Genomic DNA, 24233 nt, shown 5'->3' on the forward strand with positions numbered 1-24233 from the left:
TTATCGTGCACTTCAACTGATACTGCACTTGTCACTTTGCTTTCCTTTTATTGTTTAACCAGTATTCCTTTCCACTCCCAGACAGCAGAGTCCTTTATTTGATTTTTTTTTCGGGGAATAAAATAGTTTGTGTTCCGTCCCTGTCCCATCCTTGGCGAGAGTCTTAAAGGTGACAAGGCCTGTTGGCGCCGTGGCTTGGCTTTCATTTGCTCCGGTTGTCGGCCCATATCTGACATCTCCTTGTCACCTCAGCAAAGGCGGGGAAAGAATTGACAATCGGGCCGAGCCGCCGCGGTCTTTCTCTCATCAGCCCAGATATTCCGGCAGCGGATTGGGAAGACCGTTTTTGTGGAACACTGAGATAGCGAGGCTTCGCCTCAGAGGAAGCTCATCCGTCAGCTGGATACTGTGAATCAGACTGTGACAATGAGGTGATAAAAAGGTGACAGTGAGGAATCACTGCCAACGGCAACAACATCCCGGGGCCGGCCATCTGCCGAGGCTGCTCTGTGTTTTAATAGTGAGGCTGATCTTTGAAGGGGCAGGTTGGTTTACTGTGCCATGATGTAGGTGGCTCTTCTGTCATTTCCTATTGAGTGCATGCTTACCATAGTGGTGGCAGGGTGTGTAATGAGAAAGAGGAACTGTGGGAGTCTTGTTCAGAAAACTTTTTGATGGTAATACAAAGCTAGATGTGTTCTCTTTGTGTTCGCAGAGTCGGTAGAGTGTGCTTTCCGGCCATTAACTATCCCATCACATGAAAGTCGGAGCCCCTTTCATCAATTAATCTACGCAGTGTTTTAGGAGAAGAACAAAGAGCCAACAGTTCTGCAAATGGGTTTTTTTTCTTTCTTCTGTAGCAAAACTGCCAATCTGTGGAAGAGATGAAATGATTTCCTCTCTGCAGCAAACACAGGCTCCATTTCTTACTTCTAGAGAGGCAGGCACCTGAATAGGTCTCATCACAATCTCCCAGAGTGTTCGGGGCCAAGCCTGAAGACGCACAGAGGGAACCCGCAGCTACACAAAAAAAAGTAATATTGGCACAGTATCGGAGCTTTAATGGGAAAATAAAGGATTGTCTCAGCAGCGACGACATTAAAGCTGAGTTTAATAGAAGAAACCAATAAGGCTGGGTTTGTTTTCCCTTCGGTGTAAATTGACACGGGGGGCCTATTAAGATATTATTCTGCTCTTTTTCTTCGATGAGAAATTAGATTCCGTAACCAAAAAAACAAGCGGTTTGTTCACCCGTGCGGCTTAATGTTTTTGTTCAGTGTCGGGGGCAAAAATTGTGGAGTGGAGTGTTACAAATCCCCTCCCAGGTCACTGAGCGGCTGTGTTTTAATTTGACACGCATGATTACTAAGCCTGATTGACAAAAATGTTTCGCGGATCACGAGCGGTTCTTTGAATTAAGTCGCTTCATGCAAAGATGGGCTGTTGTCAAGATTTTACTCGACAACCACTTTCTTCCGGTTTCACATTTCATTCAACGACGTGGCATTATGTCAGCATAACAATCCGTCCATTGTGCGTGTTCAGAGCCTGCTAGGAAGTGCACACCCATGCAGAAACCATCTCGAGCATACATTGACATAACTATGCGTTGTGCAGAAAGGTTGCCGATACGAAGGTATTTAGGTACGAGACAGAGTCGGATGCATGAATATGTCGTGTTTCACTGCGGTTGCTCGTAGGCATGGCCTTTGTCCTCCTTGTTTCTACAAACATGCATGTGTGTCTGCAGATGTTTTAACGCGTAACGTACTTTGTGTACTGCTTGCTAGAGCACACAAGCCCCTATACCAGGGGTCTCAAACTCATTTTCACTCCGGGCCACATCAGCATCATGGTCGCCCACAAAGGGCCGGTTGTAAATGTCACTACTCGTAACATATTGTTAAATAACTCTCTGCATTCACAGTTTAAAGTAGTCTTCAATGTACTCACAATACATTTCCATGTTAAATGTACAGTAACCAGCCAAAGAGCTGCTTCTATGACTGTTTAAGTGTCTCATCATTTTGACTTTCAATCTCATCATTTTGACTTTCTAATCTCATACTTTTGACTTTCAATCTCAGAATTTTGACTTTCAATCTCAGAATTTTGACTTTCTATCATAGTTCTGACTTTCTGTCTCATAACTTCGACTTTCTATCTCATAATTTCGACTATGGGGATATTTTTATTATCAAGTCTAACTTAAAAAAAACTCCGCGGGCCGGGAGTTTGAGACCCCTGCCCTATACAGTATGTGTTTGTGTGCTCAGTCTTGCCACGTGTTTTCTTTCCACACTGGACAGTGAGTGAGCGCCGTGTCTCTCCACCCCCCCCCCCCCCCCCCCGGTCCCAGGTACTCCTTCCAGGACGAGGAGGACATGTTCATGGTGGTGGACCTCCTGCTGGGAGGAGATCTGCGCTACCACCTGCAGCAGAGCGTCCAGTTCAGCGAGGATGCTGTCAAACTCTACCTCTGTGAGATGACACTGGCGCTCGACTACCTGCAGAACCAGCACATCATCCATAGGTACGCGTTCATCTTTTTTTAATTTCCTCACCGCTTCCATGCCATTTTGCGGATATATATACATATTCAAAAAAACATGTCTTTCTCTAGTCTTTCCTGTCTTTACTGTCGACTACCTAGAGAGAAAAATGACGGCCATTTTAAAAAACTGTATAACGTCAAACACGGACATGTGGAAAGTTCGATCATTTGCTTTGGAACTGTTTTGAACATCAGCATTCCCTGAAACTCCAAAACTCCCGTAATGTTCACCGACTCCGTCTGCAAACCACTGTTTGCTGTGTAACGCCAACAATTCTCTCACATTCATGGGTTTCATCGGCAAAAGTCAAGGTAGCATGTTGGAGTGTTGCAACCTTTACATTTAAAAAATGGAATATTGATATCACACATGTTACCGTGAATAATAACCACGCTTTTGTACAGTGATGGTTACCGACTCTCTCTCCACCTCCCGACACTCATATTTTGTGTGTAACCCATTTGCCAAAAAAAGAGGCAAAATGCACAATAAATAAAGTTAAAGATCAATTCAACTGAGCATTATTCTTCTGTTTTCAAATTGTCTTTAGATATCGAGATAATATTGTCGTCACAGATTGTTGTGGTGACTGTAATCGTGCAGGGAAAATCTGACATCACGACAGCCCTAATAGCATGAGGTACCTGGTGTTTCACTTTGAATAAAATGACTCGCACATCGAATACAATGACACACCCAATGTGGGACCAGACGTCTTGTTTTCTGGGTTTTGGTTAAATCTTCAAAACAGCAGATCAGAGAGAGACGGACACATTACACTCAAATAACCGAATTAAAGTACCACTCGCAGCACTTTCCAGATACACACCCAAAGCACCAGTGTCAGGCCATTACATCATTATGCTTTGTTTCATCAAATGTACTAAACCTCAGTTTCAGTTCAAAGCACTCTGAATATCAACTCAAGGTCTTGTCTCTAACTTTTAGTATTCAAGAGGTTTCCTCCAGTGTGTTCTGCTTCTCCAGCTCGCATCGTTATTATTGGTGTTGATGAATGGATCAACTCCAAAATGAATTCAAGGGAAATGTCAAGGGTCTTTTCTTTACACCGTAACTCGCGCAAGTGCCTTCTCTCTCCTCTCTATTCCAGAGAGAACACGACACTAAGCTTTTACCTTTGTGTAAGTGTTATGGAAGAATTTTACCTCACAACAAGAGAGAAGGCCGGAGCACATGTGTCCGGCTGCCTTGTGCCGTCGTCACACGCTACAATAATAACTACCAAAACTGGTTTACAATTATAAGGAATTTAATTCCACTGATGTAAGCACGATTACAGTTATACATTGGAGTATGTACTCCTATGACATATTAAAACAATAAAACCCCATTTGCAAAAAACTCTACTCAGCTCCTCAGATATAAAAAACACGTCTGTTCTCTGCGAGCATCCAGGTGAGAGAGAAAAAGACTTCAATTAAACCTCCCACCCCTGTTTGACACACCTCCCCTTCCGTCTATCTCAATTGCTATTGGCTACCTTCCAGAAGTGTATTCTGCAACTTGGCAGAAGCTTCATGCTTCTGCATGTTTATGTTTATGCTTATGCTTATCTTAATTATGCATTCTCAAAACCCTTATGATTATGACTAACTATGAATTATTAATTATGAATTATTAAACACTTTTATTATATCTACTAACTACAGTTTTTTACTCAAATTTCTTACAATTCCCCCCTAACTCACAGTTCACTGTGAGTTAGCTACTCAAATGTAGTTAGTTTTTCAAATGTCCCTGGAGACCTCCCCCCTACTCAATCCAGGGAAAGGCTCCCTATCTATCTAAACCGAGGCAAAGAATGCATGCACACAGATATCATTTCAAGTATTTCTGTTCAGTTCGTTTCAAGATAGAGTGCGTTGGAAGTCACTGCCTTCCACGTCTTGGGGCTGGCAGGATCAGGATACAGCCTGTAGGCTAGAGAACACATACTGAGAAGCCTTGACTGTTCTTTCACACGTGACAAAATTACATTTCTTAATCTTTTCACCCTAAAATCCCTTTATAACCCAATTAAACAAAAAATGTAATCTCCAAATACTCATCCAAAACAATCCGTCTATTTTCCAAACTTCCAACATCTCACTGGATGTTTTAGAAGTCCATCTGGATGGTCAGGAACCGCTCGTGAAGTCCCTCTGGTGGCCTCATCTAGACTGTGGCCATCAGAAGCTCCAATTCGTCCTCATCCTCGTCACATAACTGGTTGCCTGGACTGGTGTCTGGCTCATCGGTGAAGCAACAAACCCCTGTAGAGGTCCACGGATGCACGGGAACCCCCATCCACAGACAACTAAGCGGTCTATGATGACAGCACACAGAATAATTACGATTGCCAAAAATGTATGTTTTCACTGGCTAAGCATACTTCCCAACCAGTCGGTGAACGGATTCGTGACACCAGAGTTGTCTGCTAGCTCTTGGCTGAGTGCTGTCAGTCCCTCCAGAGCCCTGGTCACCGATCCATCAGGAGCTGTGTTATTTGGAATGAAAGTACAGCACGCAGACCCAAACATCTGGCACACGCCACTTTTCTCTGCTAAATCATATCTAATGCCATTCTGTTCTGCAAGGTCATTAAACTAGTCTTCGCCAGCTGTGCATGCAGTCCTGATATGGCGTCACTGGTGAAGTTTACTAAACGCTGTTGGTTATAGTAAATGTAGTTGATCCAATCGACATTTTTATTAATCATCACCCTCTGAGAGAAAACAGATTCTAAATCTGCTGCTATTTGATTTCTGGCTTGAAAGTCATTAGACACCCCCCTTGGCAGTCTTATGACATCTTATGTACACTTGGTCATCAAAAGCTCCCTTCGGGCCGCCGGCATCTCTTTTGGATCTTCTGTTAGCATGTGGGCGTGGAGAGATGAGTTCTCCATAAGTTGCATCAGTGACAGGCAGGATATAGAATGACAATACAAGTTGCATCAACGCACCTGTCCAATCTTTAGGCAGGATTGGATGTATGGTTCTTCCTCCACACCACCACCATAAATCAGCTCTAGGTGCTGTCTGTCTTAACACACTGTTATATAGATAGTCGCTAGCGTTGTGACTGTGGCTACAATTTGCAATAATACTACCTACATTGGGCCCCATAGCTGTATCTGAGACTATACAATCAAATGGACCCTCTGTAACCTTGAACAGAGGTGGGGTATTATATTATACAGGTGGGTAATGCCAGTGCAGCCTCTGACAAGTGTGTTGGAGGGGCAAAGTGTCATCAGTAAACAGAGTTAAAATACAACTAATTCAGGACTTAGGAGTCTGAATCTTGAAGGAACTGGTGTTGCTAGGGGTCTAGATCCTAAACACACAATACAATCTGTACTACTGGCTTGAAGCCGTATATTGTACCCACCATAAATTCCCATCTGCCATTCCAGTTTCCACCCCTTACCTCATTCTCTGCGTCAGTCGTATGTCGAACCTGGTCTTTTTACAGGCTTAACAATAATCCTAATGAGCCCTTGTGGGGCAGGACTATCAGTAGCCTTTCCCTGTACTACGTAAAGTCCTCAGTCAGTCAATTTAGGTAAGTCTTAAAGGATTACATCTACCCACCCCCTTTGTACACATCACAGGCATAATATGATAACAGCTTCCCATACTTATGTGTGGCAGGCCCACACTCGTCAGTTATGATGCACACGGTTTTGGTCATCCACCCGTAGATGTGTTCATACCTGGGACCGGAAACGACTTCACAGAAGTCGAACTGGACCGTTGATGTTGTACCTTCTTTGAACATAAGAGTGAGAGTTACATTTTCATAGGTGAGTGTCGTCAGAGAAGCCTCTCTACGTGGTCTAAGATCGGTTTGATTAGCTACTGAGGCTAAATGTCGAATCCTGATGTAGTCATGCATGTGATCTGGTTCCTGTCTGTGGTTAATTCCACATACTAAGAGGGAAGCTACTGAAATCAGGAAGAAAGCAACTACAGACTTCCATAACCTACTGAAGCTAGAGTCTCCCAATGGAAGGCCTCGCTTAAACTGTGGGGGAAACGTCATTGTCAGTACTGTCTAAACCCTCTTTTGAGGTGTCTTTAACTTCAAATTTTCCTGTCTGATGTTCACTCCTGTCTCTGCGAGTGTCACACTCGTTACCTTCGCTGCTGCACAGTGAGTGAGGTTGCCAATACTACCTCCCATGGACCGGTCCACCTTGGTTCACTCCACCTGCGCTCATGGACTCTTATCCACACCAGACTGCCTGGTGACACATCAGCCTGCTTCCTTTCGTCAGCTGCTGCTTCTGCGTTTGTCACCTGAGGAAACAACACTCGGCTCATGTTAGTTAGAGCTCCCGTATATTTCTCAATTTCTAGAGTTAGCAAGTCTAGTTGTGGTTTATCATGACGTTATTAAATCTCAAAATTTGTGAGTAGCACCTTTACTGAAAACGATTCTAAATGTGGATCTACAAAAAATGTTTGACACCTTACCATAAATGTTTGACACCTTACCATATCCCCCTTCACCTCGATATCTCTGCTGTAAGGGATCACATGGCAACCATCTATGTATCTTGGCTATACCCTGAACCTCCCCATGGTCCTGGTGACAGCATGGGCATCTGTTGATGTCTCATGGGAGGAGGTCCAGCTGGACCTGGTCGTAGGTGCTGCTGATGTTGTGGTGGGAACGGAGCATGTTGTGGTGCTGCACTGATCTGTCTTCCTCTCCTTTTATGTGGACAATCCCTCACCCAATGACCCTCTCTCCCACATACGTAGCACTTCCCTCTACCTACAGGTCTTTCATAACCTCCTCTGTAGTTACCTCTCCCTCTGTTAGATGCGCGTGCACGTCCTCTGCCTCTGTAATGTGGTGGAGGTTGGTAGTACACCACTGTGTGGGCTGGTACTGCTGGATTTGGTTGGTATGAGGTCGGGGGTGCAGCTGGATATTGGGGCTGTTGTGGGGCCTGAGCCTTGGCTACGGCCATCTGTTTCTTGGCCAGATGTTTTCTAGTTATTTCTCTGTCGGCCGCCGCTATTTGAAGTTTCAGCAGCCGCCGCGTCATTCTCTCCAGATCTTCCTGTCCTCTTGTCTCCTCAGTTAGATGTCTCTGGTTGTAGTGAGTTAGGTGTTCCCTCCACATGGCATCTTCCATGTTGCTCAAGCCTACCACTCCTCCCAGCGCTGTCTGTACTGGTAGGGGCAGGCCCTTCTGCACAGTGTGTCGCCATACTACAGTGGTGGCTTCATTGCCGTCATGTCTCCCCCCTGTGGCCTCATGCCACTCTTCTTCAGCTCTTTTTAGATACCGATGCAGCTCTTCTTCTGGTTTTAGCTTCAATCCACTGAGGGAAGTCATGTTTGGCTTCGTGGGCCAGATGCTTCTCATAGTTTCCCAGTAGATTCCTCGGAAGTTGTCGAATGGGGTCTGGTCCACTCTGCGGGCCGTTCCCGTTCCTGCTTCTAGGGCATTTAACTTAATTGTCCCCTCTGTGCGGATAATCATGGCCCGTATGTCTCCCAGTGCCAATTTATCCGCTGCCGTGAGTTTTTCAAAGAGACGGATCCAAGGGCTGGCTCCTCCTCCCAGCGGTGGCAGTGCCTTCTCCAGTGTGTCCATGTCTCGATGTCCCCATGGCACATACTCCGCTTGTCCGTTGTATTTCACCAGCAAGGGGTACTGTTGGGTCTGGGCTAATGGTGGCATCTCACCTTTTACAGGATAAAGACGTTCTCGACAGCGTTCTGGTGCCTTCCTTTTCCTGTTGAACCGTCTGGGAAGTGGACAACCTCCGGCTGCTCCACTTACCTCTTCTCTTCTGTCCTCATCAGTGTCGTCAAGGGTGTCATCATCACTTGTGGCTGCTCTCTGTCTGTTTCTGGGTTTTGGGAACACATAACCGTCTGTCTTATACTCACCACTCCCCATCTTCCACTCCCGTTTTATCTTTTTTCCTCTGCACCCCATTTGACCTGCTTCGTCCTGGCAGCCCCCTGGAGTCTCCACGTCCATGTCCCCCCTTTATTCTGTACACAGGTGCCCGGAACTGCGTTGTTCCTGTAGTCAGTAAAGTGAGTCCGAGTGTGGAATCTCCCCCCTTGACAACTCAGATTGTGGGGGAACAGAGAAACAGAGACAGCAGCAGTATATTTTGTCCAATAAATGCTCTAAATGTGCTGTGCAGTGAATCAGCCTGCATGTGACATTCTAAACACTTTAGCATAATAGTTAACGTAACTTGCTGTAACTTTCTAAATCCTTCAATCGCATGTGTTATGTGGGTGTGCGTGGTGTTTGTCTAGTTTCTAATGTGTGTGTTAAATGTACACACTTGTCATTGAAGTCAAAGTCAACTCACCCTCTGTGCTGTATGGCGTGTGGCCGCTGACTCCAAAACTGGGATCCGCTGCTCCACTTCCCAGATCTGGACCCACTCAGCCACGCACCTTGACTAAAACGAACACAGAACTGCCAAAAGTTCAGCAGTAAATGTTAGCATACGTCTGTAGTGTAAGAGAGGTCAACGATCTCTCAAATATGTTGCGCCGTCTGTGTCAAAATTGATTCTTAGGAACTGTGTAAATTAGTAAATGTACCAAAATTAGTCAATACTGGATATGTGAAGGAATCTCGAATCCAAAATTGAAGCTAGAATTCCGAAATCAAACTCAACATCTAAATCAGAATCACAATCACAATCCAGTTCCAAATCAGAATTTGAAAGGTTTAAAATTGGAAGTAAAATGAAATTAAAAAACAATGAATAATTAATCAATTAAATATTAAATTCAACTTTAAAAATCAATAACTGTGTTCAAAGATATTCAATCAGAAATACCAATGTAAGTCAAACTGTTGAACTGCACTTACACTCTGGTCTGCACAATACTGAGTCACAATTAAGTTCAAGAATTGAAGAAACACAACTGAAACCATTAATCTTTGTTAAAATGCTGAACTAAAACCAAAGTCAACGACTAAAGTTATAATGCTTAATTAAAACTAAGGTCAGGATATGAGCTCACAGCTCTTAGACAATGAATCTCTGAAAATTCAGATTCTAAACACTTCTTTACGGTTACCTGCAGTTAGTCCTTCTTCTGTTTAATTGTTTTTAAATCTCCTTTTCTTTTGCCTTATGTTCTGATGCTTTTAATGGTTTTATGTGAAGCACTTTGAAATGTGCTATATAAATAAACTTGCCTTGCCGTCTGCGCCGAACCGGAAGTTGTTCTGCGCCAAACCGGAAGTTGTCATGAAACCGGCTTTTTTACAGATATGCTATCCGCAATGCTAACGAAAAAACGGAGCTTCTGATAAAGCGTACGCACACACAAGTATCACCAAAATCCCACACTTTAATTCCACTCATACGCCTTCTGTCTCCTCTCTCAATCCAGCCGTTATTTTATTTTATAAGCACTTATTTTACATACAGGGTACCGCAACGCCGGAGCTACACGTAGCTAGCGTTAGCTCCTCACAGCGCGGTCATGCAATATCAATCATTTTAAACGTATTTCCACGCTGCTAAAACACAGACTAGTCACACGTATTATTGGACTTATTTAGTCATCATTTTAAACGTATTTCCACGCTGCTAAAACACAGACTAGTCACACGTATTATCGGACTTATCGTCCGGTTTTTTTTCCTTAAACCCTCTGGTTTAACCAGACCCTACGATCGTCGTATATAACCCTTCACCCAGTGTGTTCTCACAATCGTATCGCCAACACGGCAACCACGCACATGACAAGACACAATTGTTACCGGACTTATTTATCTTTTACCCACCCGAACGTCCTTTAATATCTTGCATTCAAAAGCCTCCCAGCACCCCGCGGCAATCTTACCTTTTGCAGACTCGATTCCCGGCAGCAGTGCCTGGTTGCTTCCAAAGCTACCGAAGCTGTCCTGGCTCACCAGCTCCTTCTTGTCAGTGTATTTATTCCATTTTGAACCACACCATCCAAAACTCAAACTCTAGGTAAGGCCGGCGAGGTAATCCGCGGACATCGGGCTCTTACCTATACCGAGCAGTGTTGGTCCGCCACTCCCAAAGAACACGCAGTTCGGCCTATCAGGGCTGCCGCCCATCAACGCTTATCGATTCAGCGCTCCCAGTCCTCGCAGTTTACCAAACGCTCTGAATCTCAGTATTCACTGAACTAGTCCCCTCTCTTCAGACTGCAAATCATAGCTTACCTCAGTGGAACGAGGCCTCCCTCGTGGAACATGGCCACCGGCAACGTAGCGTTAGCCGTTAGCAGCGCTTAGCCAAGCAGAGATTCCCCTAAGGTTCCTAATAGCTAACTCACAGATTTCATGAAACGGCTCTGCCGACCGATATTGTGGGCCCAGGATTGTCTGCTTGACTAATGCCGCCGTCAGCACACACAGCGAGGCCGGCAAGACTGTCCCATCTGGGGTTCGCCAAATTTGTTATGGAAGAATTTTACCTCACAACAAGAGAGAAGGCCGGAGCACATGTGTCCGGCTGCCTTGTGCCGTCGTCACACGCTACAATAATAACTACCAAAACTGGTTTACAATTATAAGGAATTTAATTCCACTGATGTAAGCACGATTACAGTTATACATTGGAGTATGTACTCCTATGACATATTAAAACAATAAAACCCCATTTGCAAAAAACTCTACTCAGCTCCTCAGATATAAAAAACACGTCTGTTCTCTGCGAGCATCCAGGTGAGAGAGAAAAAGACTTCAATTAAACCTCCCACCCCTGTTTGACACACCTCCCCTTCCGTCTATCTCAATTGCTATTGGCTACCTTCCAGAAGTGTATTCTGCAACTTGGCAGAAGCTTCATGCTTCTGCATGTTTATGTTTATGCTTATGCTTATCTTAATTATGCATTCTCAAAACCCTTATGATTATGACTAACTATGAATTATTAATTATGAATTATTAAACACTTTTATTATATCTACTAACTACAGTTTTTTACTCAAATTTCTTACATAAGCGTTCAGAACCACAAGGTCACAGTGCCTTTCTAACTAGCTCTATGTGCAGTTCTTCAGGTTGTAAACATGACTCAAGTATGTATACATATATATATATATTTATACCCACCTTCATCGTGTCCTCTTAACCAATCTCGCCTGTTTCGACCTCACCGGTTAGGACCACGTCCGCTCAGATGACACTCCATTATTCTTCCAGAGAAGTGCAAGGTGCCCTCTATATTTCATATTGATTATTTAGCACCGTTTTAACCTACTCGCCACGATTTACAGTGACTGTGACTGTGACTGTGTTTGTTATCTTCTATCGAGAGGTTAAAAATGAGACTGAAGAATATAACAAAGGCAAAGGGAGCCAATGCGAGCCCTCTGTCCGAAGGCTTTTTCATCGAGTCCCGGTGTGGGCTGCAGGTATTACCTTATCTCGGCACTCGGGCATCCTTCTTTTTATTTCCGTTACTTTCTATGTATAAAGATAGCCCTAATGTTTGTTCCTGTAATTGTTACCATCCATCATCTTCAACCAGGGTGGGACGAGCTGTCCGCGGCTCTTTGTCCAAATATGCTGAGCGCAGCAGTATGTGTCTGTGCAGTCCAGTAAGTGAAAGAGCCGGATCTCTGTGGACTGCAGATTTAGAGCCACAGATGGCCGAAGAACGGTTTGAACCTTGTTCCAAACCTCAATTGGGCTGCACTTCTTCCTTCAAACAACTGTGTGCTGTTGCCGTGTGTGTGTGTGTGTTTGGGTTTTACCTGACTTGTGGGGACATAAATCCTATGACACAGTCACATTGTGAGGACTCACCTTCTTTCTGAAGGCAAAATGGGGAACAGAATGCACGTCCCCATAATATTAGGGGTGGAGACTTGGTTTAAGATCAGCGTAAGGTTAGGATTAAGTTAAGGTTGATGTTAATGTTCAGTTTAGGTTAAGATTAGGGTTAGGATTGGGATGAGGCTGGTAGTGTTTATGGTTAGGGTTAGTGCAAGTCTCCAGGAAATGAATGGAAGTCAATGTAATGTCCCCAAAAGGCATAAAAACACGACTGTGTGCATGTGTGTTTTACAGTGTTTACAAACATTAAAATCATCATTAAAAAGCTATTCACTAAAAACATAGAACACACATTCGTCACACAGTAAAAGCAGTTCTGAAAAGGTGGGTTTTGACTTGTGATTGGAACATGGAAAGGTCAGTGCGGTCTCGGATGTGTTTGGGGACAGAGTTCCAGCGGGAGGGGGCAGCTGTGGAGAAGTGTCCGGTGCTTGGTCCTGAGTGGAGGAGACAGGATGTTGGCATCAGAGGAGCGGAGCCGACGGGATGGAGTGTGGTGGTGGAGCAGGTCGGTGAGGCAGGAGGGGGCCTGATTGTGGAGGGCTTTATGAGTGAGGAGAAGGACTTTGTATTGGATCCGTTGTGGGACGGGGAGCCAGTGGAGATTTTGGAGAAAAAGTATAAATGTTCTTCTCTGACAAAAAAGGATTCCTCTAATTAAAAGCAAAGTAATCCACACATCAGGCATCATAATAATCATAAAAACACATTTTTACATGTGCACTTCGTCCTACATATTCCCGACTAGGTGTATCGGCAGGAAGCTGTTTGTTTGTGTGCACCTGCATGTGAGTCACCTGTCATCTCATAACTCTCCTATGTTCCACATGCATGATGTAACATCACAAGCGCGTGTGACGCTAATTTTAAAGGGTCCGTCACTCTCCCACGTTTCACGACACGACAGGTGTCTCTTTTTCCTGGTCTAGTTGGAAGAGACGAAGGACTTCAGAACTGCCGTTAGTATTAGGTGATTTAGGTGATTAGGAGGTCTTTTTTTTTTTTCATCCCAATGTTTTTCCACCCTCTCCTTGACATCGACTGTTCTGCCTTTGACACAATCGTGTCCGCTCCCAGAGCCGTAATCCAATCCCTGGGTATCCGTGGCCGTCCCCAGCTCTACAATTTTGTTCCACCCTGTAAGTTTTTGACAGGAGAATACTATACAATTATTTAGTTGCACCAACTGAAGGAAGAGAGGGTCTCCGGTCTCCTAGCAACAGTCAGCTGCCACCGTGCCCAAGGAGGTAAAACTGGTCCGATGAGAAGAAGGGAAGTAAAAGTGGAGAGAGTCCCTCTCCTCCTCTCTGCGCAGACCACCGAGCTGCTTCGTGTGTCTTCATCGTGCACTCAACATATTTAAGGGTGGGTGGGGGGGGGGATTTGTTCATGTACAAAATGAGAATTCACTTTCATGCCGTTTCATGTTGGATCGGTGTTTCCGTGCTCGCTGCGAAATGAGTGAAACGTTAAGTGAATTTTTTGCACATCAAACAAAATGGCACGGTGCTGTGGCTGGCGCTCCGATTGGGCTTCCTCCTGTGGACATGTAAGCATTTCCATTTGTAAGCATTTCCCTTCAGCCTTGTAGTGCTGGATCAGACCAAGAATTTTGGCAGATGATATTAGCATCAGTTTAGCATTGCATAGCCAGCCACGGCGAGCAAATGCGTCCTACGGGAAGTGTAGACACTCTCTGCGGACCGTGTGTGTGTATTCTCCACACCAGCGTGACGCGTTGGCATAATTAAATAAGCTGTGTGCGCTCTGTTAATTGCCTGTGGAGGGCTTGCAGGGACTGGGAAATGTCCAGATGTGTGTGTGTGTGCGCCCGCCCGGATGTGTTCTTCCGTTGCATGGGTTGCCCGGTGTAATAAGTATGTGCAGACAAACCTGTGAGAGCCTCCAGGGGGATTGGTGATGGTCTGTGTTTGAAACGCAGGAAATGAAAGTGTTCTCCCCCTGTTGTACCAACATGTACGATAATTCCTGCAGGCTTTCACGTCCACACATACCGTACATATCTAATGCAAGCCTCTCCTACCCGACCACAAACTGTAGGACTTGAGTATGTTTGGGATTCATCTAAGAGCTACAGGAACAAACTATGCGTTTAGCAAACACCCTGAACCTGAAACACTTTTACTAATTGCAACAATTCAATGAGTTCTATCCACCTATTTTCATGCACGTTAAATATGCAAAAATCAAATAACTCAGGCAAAAAAAAACATTGTGGAAATGCTGCAAATTTGAAAAAAAGTCCAAACACCACAAAATGTTTGTTACATTATTTATGTGAGCTTCCGTATTTTTCCGCGTAACGTAACTCGCCATCATTCGTAATTATTTCACCAAACCGGTTGATCATTTTAACCTTCTGTCTCACAGTCTGCTGTTGCTAAGTATGTTCATCCCCAAAATGATCTTAGGGGGTGTGTCGTGTCGCCAGTCAATTCAATGAGTGGCAGAAGTTCAGTCTTAGTGTTACTGGATCTCAGTGCTGCATTCGACACGGTCGACCATGCCATACTCCTAGAAAGACAAAAAATCTGGGTGGGACTCTCTGGCACAGCACTTAACTGGTTTGAATCCTACTTGAAGGGCCGAGAATACTTTGTGTCTGTAGCTGATTACACATCAGAGCTGACTAAAATGACATGTGGTGTTCCCCAAGGTTCAATACTGGGGCCTCCTCTGTTCAACATCTACATGCTTCCACTAGCTCAGATTATGGAAAACAATAAAGTGTGTTATCATAATTATGCAGACGACACACAAATCTACATAACTATGTCACCAGGGGACTATAATCCCATACAAGGGCTGGGTAACTGCATTGAACAAATCAACAACTGGATGTGCCAGAATTTTCTTCAATTAAATAAAGATAAAACAGAAGTAATTGTTTTCGGTACCAAGGACGAACAATTGAAAATCACCGCTCAGCTTCAGTCACTGATGTTAAAACCCACAAACCAAGCCAGAAATCTAGGTGTAGTTATGGATTCAGATCTCAACCTGAACAGCCATATCAAGACAATTACAAAATCAGCCTACTATCACCTGAAGAATATATCAAGGATTAGAGGACTTATGTCTCAACAGGATTTGGAAAAACTTGTCCACGCATTTATCTTCAGCAGACTGGACTACTGTAACGGTGTGTTTACAGGTCTCTGTAAAAAGTCCGTCAGAAAGCTGCAGCTGATTCAGAACGCTGCAGCTCGAGTCCTCACTAAGACCAGGAGGGTGGATCACATCACTCCAGTTCTGAGGTCTTTGCACTGGCTTCCTGTCCAACAAAGAATTGACTTTAAAATCCTACTGTTGGTTTACAAAGCACTGAATGGTTTAGGGCCAAAATACATCTCTGATCTGCTGCTACCTTATGAACCATCCCGACCCCTCAGGTCGTCTGGGACCGGTCTACTTTCTGTTCCCAGAGTCAGAACTAAACATGGAGAAGCAGCGTTCAGTTTTTCTGCTCCACATATCTGGAACAAAGTCCCAGAAAGCTGCAGGTTTGCTGAGACCCTCAGCTCATTTAAATCAAGATTGAAGACCTTTCTGTTTGCTGCTGCCTTTAATTGAACCACATTCAATTAATATATTAATCAGTTTCCTGCATTTCTGTATTTTACTCCTGCATTTTATTTCTTACACTGTTTTTTAATAGTTTTTAAATCTCCTTTTCTTTTGCCTTGTGTTTTGATGCTTTTAATGGTTTTATGTGAAGCACTTTGAATTACCTTGTTGTTGAAATGTGCTATACAAATAAACTTGCCTTGCCACATACTAGTAATATTCTTATTACAGTTGTGAATGAATATGCACATGAATTCTGTTAAAAATGAAGCCATTGGATGAAAACCTGACCTGTTTGCCTTGTTTATGACATAACATTAGGTTGTTTTTCTGTATTAACATGTTTTATGTGGTAAATCTTCTTTGATATGTGTGTCTGTCATTTCTCCTTTAGAGATGTGAAGCCAGACAATATCCTGTTGGATGAGCAAGGTAAGGATCTCAACTGTTTGCGTTGTGCGTTTGTGTGACTGTGTGTGTGTGCAGCAAACATGGGTTAAATATTACTCCACATTTATTTTTAGCCTCCCTGGATAGGAAGGGAAAATAAACGTTTAAATATCTTTCTCAGAACTTATTTCATGATTACATGTCTGGTAGAACACAGCCAATCTGTACAGTGCTGATGGTGACATCCTTTTCTATGCAGATGATACAATATTGTATGTACATGGCTCTTCTCCACCTTCAGCCATGTCAATATAACAGTATGCTTTTAACGCTCTTCAGACATCGTCACACTTGTACTGAATGCTGATAAAATGTTTTATTCTCAAGAACCCGTAATTCTATTTTAGAATGTATCTTTCTGTGTGTGTCACTTCCCTATCACCATCACTATATTGTTTTACTTTATCAATGCATCCTACTAAAGCTGCCTCACTATATTACATCTATTCTGCAGTTAAAAACTACTGTACATCAGAGCAGATCCCAGAACTCTTGAACCCCACCAGTAAATACTCAGGAAGACCGCCATTCACCTTTTTGCACCATATAAATGGAATAAATGACGAAGGACTTCTAAACTTCAACATTTCATCCCATTGGATGGATTTTAACTTGTCATGTTGAACCTCTTTAGAAATGTTTTTGTTCATGATGCTGTTTGATTGTGCCTGTGTTTGACTGGTTGTGTGTCTAATCGACTTTCTTATTTCTTATGCTGTAATGAGGTTTTCTTGCAAAATATTGTAATTATAATAGATAAAGGTTAGATGTATAAATATGTCCGTAATGCGTTTTTCTAAAACATCCATTCAGTTGAAGTTGTGATATCTACCTCTAAGTGTTTAGTCCTGTTTCTAAGTGTCTTTGTGATCAGGGAAAAGTGGATGGCCAAAACCTTTTAAGTGCAAAGTACACAGACAGGAATGAGACACTGGAGGCGACTAATGAGGCACAACGGTAACAGGCCAGAGGAGTCAGGCAACACAAAACCACTGAAATGTCAGATGTTGTCATTCATTTCATTTTCTTTTCTTCTCCATTGAAATGTGTCCTTTGTATGTGTTCAGAGACATATCATTTTTATAAATTTAAAAATTTTGTTCTCATCGATGGGTTTTGTGGTTGCTTCTTCTCAGGTCACGCTCACCTCACGGATTTCAACATAGCAACAATAATAAAGGATGGAGAGAGAGCCACAGCCTTAGCTGGAACCAAGCCCTACATGGGTAACTTCACTTTGCTGCCGCATCACAACCACCGTGTCAACCATGTCCTCACGTCGGACAGCTTTGTGCAAATAAATGTCCCTATTGGACAAAAGGAAGGTTCAAAGAAGAAGGCTGCTGTGTATTCTTGGCAGAGGAGAATTGATGTACCTTTACACTAGACATCAGACTGTTTCTGACATTGTTGGGTAGAAAACAACCTCGATAAAATGTGAATAGTTAACTGTGAGCATGAGCCAAGCTTATGGTAGATGCACTGTGTTCAAATAAGATACTGCTGTGAGGAGGTGCCAGACTCTGCTGATTTTCTAAACATATTTCTGCTTACTCATCATCACCAAAGAGGTGCAAATTAAATGAAAGAGAAATGACAGACCTCGTGTCTATTTGTGTAAAAGCTGAGGCACAAATGTCTTGTCTTGTGATTACACTGCACAGCTGAGGGAAGATGAACAATTTCTGTTGACATTTAGCAAAGGAACACTTCCTTTCCCTTTCTTTTTCTTTTTTTTTGCCACATGTACAGGCAGCGGTTTGAAAAGCTTTTTGCTGATCCAGAAGTGGTTCTCCGTTTGTGCTTTCAGCCCCAGAGATCTTCCAGTCTTTCGTCAGCGGGGGGACGGGCTACGCCAACGATGTAGACTGGTGGTCACTAGGGGTGACGATCTTCGAAGTGATGCGTGGATGGGTGAGGCATCATGGGGAGTTTTCATCTTGTGGGGTTGCAAAACTGAACTTGCCTTCATTCATGCATTCATTCATCCTCACCTGTGTATTTTTCCTCTTTGTGTCATCCTGTTTCCACACCAGAGGCCCTATGACATCCACGCCAGTAACTCTGTGGAGTCCCTGATTCAGCTCTTCAGTACAGTCAGTGTCCAGTACAGCCCGGCCTGGCCCAAGGACCTGGTTTCCCTCTTGAGGAAGGTAAGCCGGACACAGCGGGGTACCGTTCACGTTCAGCTCTGTCATTTAGATAGTTTTGACACGTCATTATTTTAAAACCTGGAAATCTCTTCCAGCTTCCAGAGATAAGTATCATGAATTTTACGTCGCCAATACAAGTGGTGAATGTCTCTTAGATTAAGAGGAACTTCTTCGATTGAATGAACACAGCCAGAGATGCCCGTGAACATATAACATGTCAGTCTCTTTTTTTTCTTTTTACTCATGATATTATATTCTTGATTTGTGGAAGATATATTTTTCATTTGACAAATGTGCCTGTTGTTCGGCGGTTAAAGCGGACTTATTTTACCCCAAATATCATGAAATATCTTCGAGCTAAAACGATCAGTCAATTGACAGAAAAAAACAAAAACATTGAAGCACAAATCCCAAACTTTCCCTACCTCCAACTTGTGTTGCTTTGCTTGGTCTTCTGTAATAGTAAATTGTCTTTGAATTTTAAACTGTTCGTTTGACAAAACAAGCAATTTGAAGTCATCACCGTTGACTTAAGGAAATTGCGATTAGCCTTTTAGCTCATATTTTATGTACAAGAAGATTAATCAATTCATTAACAAAGAAACAATCATGTCAATGAGTCTTAAATGTGGCTGGCTGTGCTTGAACATACTGTAAATAAATAGGAAAAATAAATTCATGAAGGGATGTGGAATGCAAATTGTTTAAATAAATCGAACCCTGACCCCTCTGCCTGGGCACAGATGGTCGTCCCTGGAAAGAGGAGGGGGGGAGGGCAGGGGGGTATCGAGGTGGTTTTGGGTAAAAAGCACTGAAGCCACAGGAACAGAGGGTGCAGGTACTGTAGGGGGACCGGTGCTGGAGGGAGGGAGGGAGGATGAGCCGAGACCCTCGGGGCAAAGGATGAGAAAAACGACAGATGGGAATCTGAAGGATGGAAGCACAGAAACGGAGCAAGTGGCTGACAGAAGAGACTGTGTGTGTGTGTGTGTGTGTGTGTGTCAACCAGTTTTGCTGCTGATAATGTGCATCTTAACAAGTAATTGAACCTCATATTGACGCTCAAACTGTTCTTGTTTTACAAGTGAAAATCTGCCAGTTAGATGAGATAACTCTGCGTCAAATGCAAATAAATTTGCTCAGCACGTTCTTGACTCAATCTGACTTTTTTCTCTGAAATAATATCCTACCTTACTCATTCCAACAAGTGGAACGGTGCTGGAAACGAATCATCTCCTCCCCTCTGGCAGTATTTTCTTAAGTCATTTCAAGACACAATTTTAGAGTCTGCATGAAAGAACGTTGCTTGTTAAAAGGGCTTTTTTGTTGTTGTTGGCGTGAGCATGTGTGCTCTGTGTCCGAGTGACTGAGTGTGCTGGACGGAGCGTTGGTCTCTTCCGCTCTGCTGCTGATCATGCTGACCGTGTCTGGACTCCGCCGAGACAGACGTAACTGGCCCCGCAGGAGGAAACCGAATCAACCCGTGATCAAAGGAAGCGAATAAAGCACAGGATGAGAGTTAACATGACAACAGCAGCCACAACCCATTATTTTTTCCAGTGTTTACCCCGAGGAGGAAGATGAAACAGATGGTACTATTCCATTAAAAACACAATCACTTTTTGTTTCCTCTCTGGACTAAGTAACTCTACTCATGTGTGGCGTTCATCTGTCTGTTGATTGAAACCTGATGAGTGGCTGATTTGATTAATACCCCTGTTGGTCACTTCATCAGTAAGGGTTTTAATTTATACAGTATTCCTGTTAGTGTTTTGTGGCAGCATTATAATACAGATATTTAAAAAATTTGTAATTGTAGAATAATTAATCACATGAATAAATGAACAAATACTGTAAATTATTGTGAAATACTTTTCATTGTTCTGATTTCATAATAACGGGGTTAGGGTTATTTAATTTAACACGTTTTATTGTAATTTGCTTTTTCAAGAGTCTGTTTTTATTGCATAATAGAATTTAATTCCAATTATTTCATGTCACCTTTTATTTAAAAATGTCCCTTTTCATGACCAGCAAGGTCAAAAACTGCTGCGAAATGTAGCCTGTTAGCCCGCGTTAGCTAGAGCAACAACAAAATCAAAGTAGTTATACATTTACCAACTTGCTGCTGCAGTAAATAAACACAGTACACAGACACAATAAATAAACATTGTAAGGCTTAACAAAGCTGCACATGCTTCCTACCGAGCTGGCTAACTAGCAAGCTAACTATATCGCTTGTTTTATTTCTCAGCGTCAAAGAGAAGAGCCAGTGTTAGCAGCAGTAGCTAACTGGTTATCTTTGCAGAGTTTATATTCTGATGATGTTCCTCTGAGAAAGAAAAGTGTCTGTGGTGGCGGTAGGCAACAGGAGCTGGCTAACACAGCTAACACTGGCGCTTCGCTTTGATGCTAATTATAACCCAAGCTCGCAAACTGTGCCTAGCTAGTTAGCTGGCACGGTAAGTAGCATTCATAGTTATGCTAAGCTAGGAAGGGTTACTTAAGGTGTGTACTGTGTTGAATTACAACAGCATCCATAATGTCTTTTTTTTATTTATTTTTATTTAATATAACACTTTGTTCTCCATATTCTTGTGCATGCTTATAAACAGGGAAAAGAGAATGAATAGAATTGCCTATAAAAATATCTACAATCTGAATTTATACAGTGTTTATGGTTGAAAATCGAATATATCAAACGTGGAAGTTTTTATGACAGGATAGTCTCAGGGAGGCCAGGAAGGATCGGAAGTTGTAAAGGTGATGTTGCTGGATGTAGGTGACGTGTGTGTGTGTGTGTGTGTGTGTGTGTGTGTGTGTGTGTGTGTCCCTACCTTCCAGCTTCTGACGGTGAACCCGGAGCATCGTTTCTCCAGCCTGTTGGACATGCAGACATCTCCCTACCTCGCTGACATCAACTGGGACGCCGTGTACGAGAAGAAGTTGGATGCCGGATTTGTTCCTAATGTGAGGCGATCAGATGTGAACACACACACACACGCACACACAGATATGTACATACAACACTTAAAAGCACACACTGGCACTCCTTCAACGCTTGCTGATGGTAATGAGCATGTGTAGCAACTAAATAATGCAAAGCAAACTGACGCTTCGTTGTACTCCACTATGATGTGTGAACACACAGACTTAAAGTACATTTCTGTCCGCATGGGAGTGCATTCATGTGTGCTATTCAGCTCAGTGTGCACATATGCATTTGTGCACTCAGCTGATTTATGATCCAGTGTGTGAGTGTTTGTATTTTCTAATTATCTCCTGCGCACCTCCCTCCCTGTGCAGAAAGGCCGCCTCCACTGCGACCCCACCTTTGAGCTGGAAGAGATGATATTGGAGTCGCGTCCCCTGCACAAGAAGAAGAAGCGGCTGGCCAAGAACCGGTCTCGTGACAACAGCAAGGATTCTCAGTCTGTGAGTGACGTCGTCCTCTGCACAGAGATCTATGAATCCCAAATACATCAAATCGGACATGGTTTGGAATAGAAAGACAAATGTCTATCCATCATGGGTCCTGGAATACAGGAGCACTCTGTGTGTACACGCACGTGTGTCTCTAAAAAATAATATTTCAAATGAAAGGTCACATTTGTCCGATTCGATTAATCTGCACCATCTTCATATTTTGACTTTAGATACGGGCAGTAAAAGGGTGAAATGCTGCAGCATTAAAAGCATTTTATTCATGTTTGAGCTGTGAGGATGAAGGTGGGATGCAAGATGTCCCTGCATCTGTCAAAATGCCTTTATTCGCTCTGACGACAGAGCGTGCTATTTATAGCTTCGGTCACATTTTTAAATGGTTATTTCCCATTATACAATGTTATGATTTGCTGTTAATTTGATCTTTGTAGGCTTGTGCAGATCAGGTAAGTGTGATTTTCAGTGCGCGAGTGCTAAAAGCAAATGATTATATGGAGAGGACACCAGCACACGCGCCGTGTCTGAGTAAATTATAACCTACCGCATCGGAGGGACACTCATAGATACAGTAGAGGCAGGACCGGTCTCACAGATAACAGTGCAGCTCAGGTTTACCTCGGTCTCCGGTCTGTCACTTCCTGTCAAAACGGCATATTTTTAGATTGGAAGTGAGCCAAAGCACAGCATCTGTTCTTTCCTTAGGCTGCTGTGAATTCTCTCAGCTCAGCAGACAAAATCAATATCTCATTGTGCGACTGAATATAAAGAGAAAGTTAATGTACAAGAATGCTAGCTGCGGGCGTCCTGTAAGTACGCTGATTAGTTCGATCTTTTCAGATCATACGTATTCCCAAACAGGCCAGTAAGTAGTATTGTCCCCGTCACTGTCATACTCTATACTTTGCTCCTGTTTTGGGGCAAATAACATTATTACAGTCATTATAGAAGTTATTGTACCAAATCAAAACTATTTTGAAATTTAAAGCTGCTATGTTCAAAATTCAGAGCACATCTATGATTGAGGGACTGCCTCCACACGGCTCTCAACATGGCGGCGGCTGAGCCGGCAGCACAAACGGCCGCCACGCTCTGCTCAGAATGACATTACACCGCCACTACATCGTTACATAGCTCATAGTAGTTTACCGTTATACTAATGTGCTCATTTTGAATGTCGCACCCCTAAAGGCTGCAGTTAAGATGAGAGTAAAAAAAAAGTTCTGACCGTTTTACTTTATCTGATTCTCACCTGTTTGGGTCATCATATTGGCATTGGTCATATTTATATTAATGTGCTGAATTTTGGATTCAGCCCCTTTAATAAATAGACATTTTGAGAGATGAGCTTTATCGGCAAGAGCTGGATGAAAAGTTCGATACCACTCTCATGTCTGTCTTTTAAAAAAAAGCCGTTTAGAAATCGACACTCGCTCTTTATGTTATGTGCCAGACTATTTCTCGGCTGGGAGCAGCACGTTTCTGGAGTCAGGCTGGTTGCCTGGCAACGGCTCAGTGAACTGAATAAATGGTACATTGTCATTTTTCCACTTCAGGTAAAAAGATGGCAAGATACCCAGTATGGATTGATGAGCTTTAGAGGTGCAGATAGGTGGATTGTTGTTACATTCGGATGCAGCCAGGCTAGCTGGTTCCCACAGTTTTCAGTCTTCATGCTAAGCTAAGCTAGTTAGTCGTAGCCAGCTGGCTGCTGGTTCCAACTAAATATTTACCGTAAGACGTGAGAGGTGTATCTCTCTAACTCGTTTCCAAAAATGTTGACATATTTCTTTAAGTGCAACTATATACTGCTTTTAGCTTCTGACATTTTATAGCCGCAAGGATTAACTGATGGTGAAAACATCGGTAAGCTTCAGGCCCAGCAGTGATTACATCCCGAACAATGGGGGAAATACATTTACAGTAGGGTGCCCCGGTGTAAATGTTTCTTAACAAAAGAATTGAAGACGCCTTTACATTAAAAATGACTTATGATAACAATTAAATGATAAAGCCTGGGCCCGCCTGTGTATACTGGGACCAGAATTATTTACGCACCGGAGTCTCGTTGTCTCCTCTGCCTTGTTCTGTTTGGTTGAGACGTTATTTACCACAGACAGGAGATATCCTCTCTGTATTTATGAGCAGCAGCCCGTTCCCATTTGACAGTCATCATGACATCAGTGTTATTAACATCAATCCTGTGTGTGTGTGTGTGTG

At 43.2% G+C, this 24233-nt stretch overlaps 2 protein-coding genes across 3 annotated transcripts in view; one reads left to right on the forward strand and one right to left on the reverse strand.

The window, feature by feature from the left end:
* Positions 1-24233, forward strand: part of stk32c (serine/threonine kinase 32C) — a 76402-nt gene that overhangs the window by 50184 nt on the left and 1985 nt on the right. The window contains exons 4-10 of the mRNA XM_079280325.1: positions 2360-2533; positions 16364-16401; positions 17556-17645; positions 18230-18333; positions 18456-18572; positions 21417-21542; positions 21879-22007. Coding sequence (XP_079136451.1) covers positions 2360-2533; positions 16364-16401; positions 17556-17645; positions 18230-18333; positions 18456-18572; positions 21417-21542; positions 21879-22007 — 778 coding nt within the window. The remainder of the gene's footprint in view (positions 1-2359; positions 2534-16363; positions 16402-17555; positions 17646-18229; positions 18334-18455; positions 18573-21416; positions 21543-21878; positions 22008-24233) is intronic.
* LOC306785818 (uncharacterized protein) lies at positions 4068-10751 on the reverse strand. 2 transcript variants are annotated; one of them, XM_079280324.1, is made up of 2 exons: positions 10410-10751; positions 4068-9004 (listed from the first exon to the last, which is right to left on the reverse strand). In XM_079280324.1, the coding sequence occupies exon 2, from the start codon at positions 8563-8565 to the stop codon at positions 7111-7113; it is 1455 nt and encodes a 484-aa protein (XP_079136450.1). In that variant the 5' UTR covers positions 8566-9004; positions 10410-10751; the 3' UTR covers positions 4068-7110. The 2 variants fall into 2 exon arrangements, with proteins under 2 accessions (XP_079136450.1, XP_079136449.1); XM_079280323.1 differs by having other exon boundaries at positions 4068-9021.

Source organism: Melanostigma gelatinosum (assembly GCF_949748355.1).
Source record: "Melanostigma gelatinosum genome assembly, chromosome: 12".
NCBI lineage: Eukaryota > Metazoa > Chordata > Actinopteri > Perciformes > Zoarcidae > Melanostigma > Melanostigma gelatinosum.

Coding starts and splice junctions, on each gene's coding strand:
- LOC306785818 (XM_079280324.1), bottom strand. CDS start 8,565: ATGGACGTGGAGACTCCAGGGGGCTGCCAGGACGAAGCAGGTCAAATG.